This window comes from Sinocyclocheilus grahami, unplaced genomic scaffold (assembly GCF_001515645.1).
Source record: "Sinocyclocheilus grahami isolate Dianchi unplaced genomic scaffold, SAMN03320097.WGS_v1.1 scaffold1411.1, whole genome shotgun sequence".
Taxonomy (NCBI): Eukaryota; Metazoa; Chordata; class Actinopteri; order Cypriniformes; family Cyprinidae; genus Sinocyclocheilus; species Sinocyclocheilus grahami.
The window spans coordinates 175,828-184,029 of NW_015506590.1; the positions used below are offsets into that span (position 1 = coordinate 175,828).

At 38.0% G+C, this 8,202-nt stretch overlaps 2 protein-coding genes across 4 annotated transcripts in view; both read right to left on the reverse strand.

Moving 5' to 3' along the window:
* The window catches only part of LOC107570076 (T-cell surface glycoprotein CD3 zeta chain), a 10,135-nt gene extending 4,846 nt beyond the window's left edge, over nt 1-5,289 (reverse strand). For all 3 annotated transcript variants that reach the window (XM_016256273.1, XM_016256274.1, XM_016256271.1), the window contains exon 1: nt 5,021-5,289. In XM_016256273.1, coding sequence (XP_016111759.1) covers nt 5,021-5,219 — 199 coding nt within the window. In that variant the 5' untranslated portion in view covers nt 5,220-5,289. The remainder of the gene's footprint in view (nt 1-5,020) is intronic.
* Nucleotides 5,290-5,363: 74 nt separating this feature from the next.
* The window catches only part of creg1 (cellular repressor of E1A-stimulated genes 1), a 7,025-nt gene continuing 4,186 nt past the window's right edge, over nt 5,364-8,202 (reverse strand). Inside the window, exons 3-4 of the mRNA XM_016256270.1 lie at nt 6,816-7,014; nt 5,364-6,085 (exon numbers count right to left, since the gene is read on the reverse strand). Of these exons, the coding sequence (XP_016111756.1) occupies nt 6,069-6,085; nt 6,816-7,014 (216 nt within the window). The 3' untranslated portion in view covers nt 5,364-6,068. The remainder of the gene's footprint in view (nt 6,086-6,815; nt 7,015-8,202) is intronic.

Below are 8,202 nucleotides of genomic sequence, written 5' to 3' on the forward strand. Positions count from 1 at the left end.
TGGAAGCTGTATGATTCTGGATCAGATGAAAGGTGTGTAAGAGCTGTGGGCTGATCTGAGCTTCCTCTTCCTCTTCCTCACCGCAGACGCTCAGTGCTGCGGTTCACGAGAACGGGTCAAACACCTGGTCATCTGATCATCAGAAAAACACTCGCCGTCCTTTACTTCAGAGCATTTCAGCCGAACACTTCCGCTGCAAAAAGTGATTTTCTTCCTTAGTATTCATGTCTTGTTTTCTTGTGTAAATATCTACAAATTCTGGAATTAAGATGCATTTACGTAAAATGACTTCTGATGTTAAGTCTTGTTTTCTGGGAAAATTATCCCAATTTAGTTTTTGCTTAAAACAAGTATAATATCTGCCGGTGGGGTCAGAAGCCTTTGAGTTAAGAGTATCTTTCTTACCCCACAGGCAGGTCTTTTTACTTGTTTTAAGCAAAAACGAATACAATTTGGATAATATTTTTTAGAAAACAAGACAAGTCGTTTTACCCTGACGCAAGAATTTTTAGAGATTTACACTAGAAAACAAGATATAAATGCTAAGCAAGAAAACGTTTTTTTTGCAGTGCACAGTTTTATTTTGAAGTGCTTGTTTGGCTTTGGCAGTTTTTCGAGGCGTGATGATTACGATCTAATAGTTCTTTGGGTTATTTGATCAAAAGAGTGCAACTGTAAGCAACAGCGACAGTACGCTAAAAATACAATTCAAAGAATCCACGAGGAAACAGGATTGTAAAAATAGCACACCTTTCGAGTCGTACGGCTTTTGATGCAACATCGAGACGCATCTGTCCACTACATCGCTCGTCACAATATTATCCCTTATTTAACATACTACATAAAACTAAATATACAGTAAAAAAACAGAACTGTGGGTGCAAAATGTAGTTTTACAGCTTTAGCTCAAATTTACAGTAAAAATGCATTTCGTTAACTTGTTAATAAAGCAACCTATTAAAGCACTAATATCTGTTTTGTAGCTCTGGAATACACTGACAGCTCTTGCAGAAGCCGAGGAGGAAAATACTGATATTCTGATAAACACTAAACGACACGCATGACACCAAAATACACACATTTAACAACATCAGACGGAAGATAATAAAGCCCTAATGTACACAACTGATGAGAAGAAACTGAGAAGATGTGCTACACAGAGGATTCTGGGATGTTTCACTGTTAATTTCCACTTCCAAAAAACAGTAATATCCAGTATTACATTTAACAGTATTCTTCTCTTCAGCCAGAACGGACCGTTAAATGATCACAACATCACATTTTTAATTAACTGTAATAAACCGCTTTGTTTAAATGAGCTTAATCAATTCATGGCAGATGCTCACTGAGGTTTGATTCAACGGGTTTCATTCTGGTTACTTCTGCTTTATAATACTTCAGTATCATTTAAAGTTGCTCTTTTTTACTTTTGCTCAGATACTTGGACTTTTAACCTCGTACAGAATCCATACTTTGACTTGAGTACAGATGCAGCAGAAACACACGATTTAACGCTAGACGAACTAAATATTATATACGTGTTCTTCTGTTTTACGTTCATCTGAAACGAGTGTCTAAACGGGTCAAATAAACAAACGTCTGTTCTTTTGCTACATTGCTGCAATAAAAAGTAAATGCACACATTAAATATGATTAAAATAAATATGAGTAACAGATTTCGTGTGAATGAAGCGAGCGTTCGGTGTGCTGATGGTTTGATCAACTCAAAGAAAAATATAGCTTGATCATTTTTATTAATAAAATCAAACCAGCGACTCGAACACTTACAATTTGTGTAAAAACTAGAAAACAGAATGTGATTGTTTATTTATAGAGATGTCTTAAAAATTGATTTCTTAATAAAATATATACATATACACACCAATGTTTAAAACTTTGGCGTCAGTTAGATTTCTTTTGAAAGAAATTCATGCTTTTATTCATCAGTGACACATTAAAGTGATCAAAAGTAACAGTTAGGACATTTATAATGTAACAAAAGATTTCCATTTCAAATAAATGCTGTTCTTTTGAACTCAACATTCATCTGTGAATCCTGAAAAATTAAATGTATCAGTTTCCACAAAAATATTGTGCAGCACGACTGTTAAACGAAATGTTTGTCGAGCAGCAGATCAGCATATTATACTGATTTCTGAAGATCATGTGACACTGAAGACTGGAGGAATGATGCTGAAAATACAGAAATAAATTAGAGTTTAACACATATACACACATAGAAAACAGCTGTTTGAAATTCTAATAATATTTCACGTTATTGCTGTTTTTACTCAAAAGCATGAATCTTTCAGACTCTCTAAAGGTCTGAAGAGTAGTGTTCGCTGTAATGTGAATAAAAGCCTGCTATGCTGTGTTCGTGTGAATGTGGAGCGCTGGTTATACGCTAATCAGCATCTGTCAGGTGTGACATATTTGAGTTCACAGAATCTCATGTGATTGATGTGAACTCTACAGCGTGTTCCTTGAAATGATGTTTTCAGCCTGTATTTTCCACCGTGTCTCATCATTTGATTCACTGATCTACTGAGAGGGACTCTGACTGTAAACCAAGCTGCTTTCGCCCACTGAATGAAGACTTTCCACAACATCAGCAGCACCGGATCAAAAACAGCCTTCAGCACAAACGGAGACGTCTCTGAACACACACAGAATTAAGTGCAATGAAGCAGAAATGAAGATTCTTGAGCTGAACATTGACGCAGAAATTACCATTTAAGAGATCTGATGGTCTGTAATATCTAAATCCAATGTTATGGCAATAATATATATATATATATATATATGAAAGGTTATTTGCAAAAACAGATAACTCCACTTTTCAAAAATCATGTTTTTTATTGTGTTAGTTAGCTGTATTTTTAAGTTATTTTGTAAGTTTGATTGAGATTAATTGGAACGCAGAATGAAAAAAAACAAGATTTTTGAAACAATTCTGAAAATGGTTAAAAACGGAGTTATCTGTTTTTGCAAATTAACTCTTCATATATATATATGCATATATACTTATACGTATGTTTGAATTTAAAATGATTTCCCAATACTAAAAATAAAAATCTAAAACATGCATCAACTTGTGTTCTAAACGCATCAGATAGACTGTAGAATTAAATTCACCAGCTATTTGTAGAATAAAACTCTAAACAGTGTGTGTGTGTGCATGTTTATGTGGTTTATGAGGACACAAATGTGTATAATGACAAAGGTATGACAGGTATTACAACGAGAAGGTGATTTATGAGGACATTTTCAGTGTCCCCGTAATTCAAAACGCTTATAAATCACACAGAATGGAGTGTATTGAAAATCTGAAATAGCAGAAAGTCTCCTGTGAGGGGTAGGTTTAGGGGTAGGGTTGGTGTAGGGCAATAGAATATACGGTCTATACAGTATAAAAACCATTACGCCTATGGAGAGTCCCCACTTTTCACAAAAACAAACCTGTGTGTGTGTGTTTCATCTTTCATCTGTGTTTGTGGAAAATCATGAATGGCTGAGGAAGTTCATCTCACAATAATATGAAGACACGACTGGAGTGTGTCGGTGGAAAGAGTGAATCCACAAACCCTCAACTCAACTCGATCACTGATCTGACATCAGCAGACTCACTGCTTTACTGGAGATTCACACGGAGTGCATCAACACCGAATCAGCTCAGAATCAGCACTGAATCAGCTCAGAATCAACACCGAATCAGCACTGAATCAGCTCAGAATCAGCTCAGAATCAGCTCACAGTCACACAACACTCCGCTTCTGCTCGACCTGATGAAACCCCATCAAACCTCCAGCTCCAAAGACACTTTAACATTTAACACTAAATAAAAGTTTGTTCAACTGCATTTGAAAATGACTGCAAAGCTGCTTTATAAAACAGAAGCAGGTTTTTAGGGATTATTTTACATTCAGCTCTCAAATCAAAACTCATGATGCTTGGAGAAGCAGAAGTTTGTTCTGATGTTTCAGCATTTCTAATAAACGATAAACACTCAAATCAGCTAAATCTGTTTATGGTGAAACCTTTCATTTAATTGAAGTTCATCGACATTGTTGCACAGTTTATGCTTTTGCCAAATCATTTTTATTTGTACGCCGCTTTTCACAATCCGTGTTTCACAGCAGCTTTAGATTCAATCAAGCCTTCGGAATCTTTGTAATAGTATTAGTGCTTATAAAATGTATACAATTAAATAAAAAAATTGTGGAGATATTTTCACTCATGTTCTAGATTAAGTGTTTCCTGGAGAAATATTTCATTGTTCTGTAAAAATTAAGAATTAAAATGAACTGAATGCAAAATGTACAAAAATATGTATTTTAAAAAGTTTTGCACTGTTGATGTATTGTTTAATTAACATCAGATAAACATAAAATGTGGGGAATAATTCAACTTTTTTTTTACGCAGCAACGAGAGAGAACAAAGCGAATAACACGAGCCAAACAATAACACAACACTATATCAGACATTTCAGATTAATACAAGACTAAAATATTGAAATACATTTAGGTGAGACTTTTTAAAAACATCAGTGTAACTTTATTATTAGTATTATTATTAAAAAACTAAACGTGACAGTTCGTCATTTTCATATCGATGCTGACTGTAATTTGATCTTTATGACTCTGTTTGTTCTTTGATTCCACATAATCACATTAAAAAAAATAATTGAGTAAAAATTAATTCTGAATCGCTTGACATATTCGATCTGGAGCGAAAGAAAGGCAGACGGCCGCGGCCTGCGAGCGAAGCACGACGCCAGCGAGCCCAGCTCAGGCCAGCAGTGGACGGCCTTTGACCTCAGGAGACCAAAGGTCAAGCGCCGGATTCATCTGAAAAGTGCTTCTGAGCTGATTCTCAATCTTTAGACTGGAGGAAACACTCGACTCCACAGAAACCTCGACAAAGATGGCGGCCTTCCCTCGACTCCTGCAGCGGACGCGTCTCAACTCACACACACACACACTCACACACACACACTCACACACACACACACTCTCGTACCTGACACAGGTGTGATGGACAGCAGGATGACCACGGCTGACGCTCCTCTCCATGCCATCTTTATCCCTCCGTCTGTTTGTCTGTCTGTCGTCTGATGGGCCGCAGGTTCGAGACGCACGAGTGTGTGTGTGTGAGACTTCAGTGAAGATCGAGATCTGCTCTGTGACAGGAAGTGGCTCCTCGAGCTCCACCTGTACATACACACGACCCACCTACTGAAACACTAACGACACACACACACACACAGAGAGAGACTCACTCACACACACACACACGCGCGCGCGCCTACTCATTCTCAGAGAAAGATTTGAGAGATTAACAGAACGAGAGACGAACAATCCAATCAAAGATCAGCTCTTTATTTCACTGCATCATGACAAAAAAAATCCTTATTAAAAATACACACGAGCGTTAGAAAAACAATCACTCTGAGTAAATATCCTTTGACTGGCGTCTGTGTGATTTTATAGGCCTGGAAGACGTCAGATGAGCGTAAAATTACAGATCAACTGTAAAATACAAGCAAAATGAGCAAAAACTTCACATCAAACCAGCGTCATTTCTGCCACACAATATTTTCATTATTGTAAGGGGTAGGTTTAGGGTTGGGGGAGGTGTAGACATTAATAAAACACAATCTAATATGTAGAAAATGAAATTTCATTGATCGTTTCCGGTCGGAGCTGTATCCCTTCTAGCCACAACCCAAAAACTTCACATTCACATTTCCTGCTACAGGGGTCAGAGGTCAAAGGTTAGGGGCAAGGACGCCAAATTGAACATCTATGAGTGACACGCGTGAATCTCACGAGGCTCTCTTAAGATTTCAATCTGCATTTGGTGTGAATCTGTGAAGGGTCGAATGAAAGCGCTTGTGCAAACTGCAAAAATCATTCGGAATTGACACATCATGCTGCATTAATGTTCTGGAGAAATTAACAACATGTGATTAACACACACACACACACACAATCAACCTGAGAAACATTCATAAATCCGAGTCTCTTCTGAAACACTCCATCAGTGATTCTGATTCGGTTCACCAGGATTACAGCGTGTCACTTCCTGTAGAAACACACACACACACACACACACACTGAGGTCACGTGACGTTCAGCACAGCGTCTGCTTCTGACTGATAACAGCTGCGCTCAGAGCTCATATGAACAGTATATTCAGAACTATATTGCTGGTGATGTAAGACTGAGAAGACAATAACTGGATGTGTTTCTGGACTGTTTCAGTGAATCAATTCAAAACTCTGATTCAGTGAATTGTTCACTCACAAATGTCCAGTCTGCCCACTCTACTTCAAATGATTTATCCAAAAAAAAAAAAAAGTTTTTGAGTTTTTTTACTCAAAAACTGAATATTACCAAAATTATATTTTAATTCAAAAACTGAATATTACCAAAATTCTCCAGAAATAATGCTTTTTTTTCATTAAAAAACTGAATATTACCAAAATTAATTCATAAATAATGCTTTTTTCACTGAAAACACAATGCACAATGCAGTCTTCAATTAATCAGCTCCAAAAACAAACACAAAACCTGTGCTGATGGAAAGAAAACAAACTGATAAAAAAATGAATCCAATATTTTGTGAAAATATGAGAGATTTATAAGGCCAGGAACACCAAATGAGCTAAAGGATTTTCAGTACAGCATAGGAGTTAAATGATTTCAGAGCAAATATATAAAGTGAGTTTAGTGCTGATTCACACTGACTGAATGGACCGGAGTCATATAAGTGAATCATCTAAGTGAAGCTCGATCACGTCTGCCTGACTCACCGCTGTGTTTCCGGTACGGAGTGGCTCGGTAATACTCCTCTGGCGTGACGGTTTTCACTCCGCCGAAGTAATCGAGCACCCAGACCTGTGTGATGTTCATCTTGGCGAAGAACCAGTTGTGGTCGGTGGGCCAGTCGATCATCTCTGGGTGTCTACTGAACAGAGCGGCTTTAGCCACCGATGCCTCGCTGCCGTTCACCTGAAACAGATTCACGTTTTTTGAGTTTTTTTACTCAAAAACTGAATATTACCAAAATTATATTTTAATTCAAAAACTGAATATTACCAAAATTCTCCAGAAATAATGCTTTTTTTTCATTAAAAAACGGAATATTACCAAAATTAATTCATAAATAATGCTTTTTTCACTGAAAACACAATGCAGTCTTCAATTAATCAGCTCCAAAAACAAACACAAAACCTGTGCTGATTGAAAGAAAACAAACTGATAAAAAAATGAATCCAATATTTTGTGATAATATGAGAGATTTATAAGGCCAGGAACACCAAATGAGCTAAAGGATTTTCAGTACAGCATAGGAGTTAAATGATTTCAGAGCAAATATATAAAGTGAGTTTAGTGCTGATTCACACTGACTGAATGGACCAGAGTCATATAAGTGAATCATCTAAGTGAAGCTCGATCACGTCTGCCGGACTCACCTCTGTGTTTCCGGTACGGAGTGGCTCGGTAATACTCCTCTGGCGTGACGGTTTTCACTCCGCCGAAGTAATCGAGCACCCAGACCTGTGTGATGTTCATCTTGGCGAAGAACCAGTTGTGGTCGGTGGGCCAGTCGATCATCTCTGGGTGTCTACTGAACAGAGCGGCTTTAGCCACCAATGCCTCGCTGCCGTTCACCTGAAACAGATGCACGTCACACCATCACTGATTCACACCGATTCAGTCACAATATCACTGATTCACACCGTCACTGATTCACACAGATTCAGCATCACACTATCACTGATTCACACCGTCACTGATTCAGTCACACCGTCACTGATTCACACCGATTCAGTCACACCATCACTGATTCACACAGATTCAGCATCACCCTATCACTGATTCACACTGATTCAGTCACACCATCACTGATTCACACCGTCACTGATTCACACGATTCAGTCACACCGTCACTGATTCACACCGATTCAGTCACACCATCACTGATTCACACCGTCACTGATTCACACCGATTCAGTCACACCGTCACTGATTCACACAGATTCAGCATCACCCTATAACTGATTCAGTCACACCATCACTGATTCACACCATCACTGATTCACACCGATTCAGTCACACCATCACTGATTCACACCGTCACTGATTCACACCGATTCAGTCACACCATCACTGATTCACACCGTCACTGATTCACAC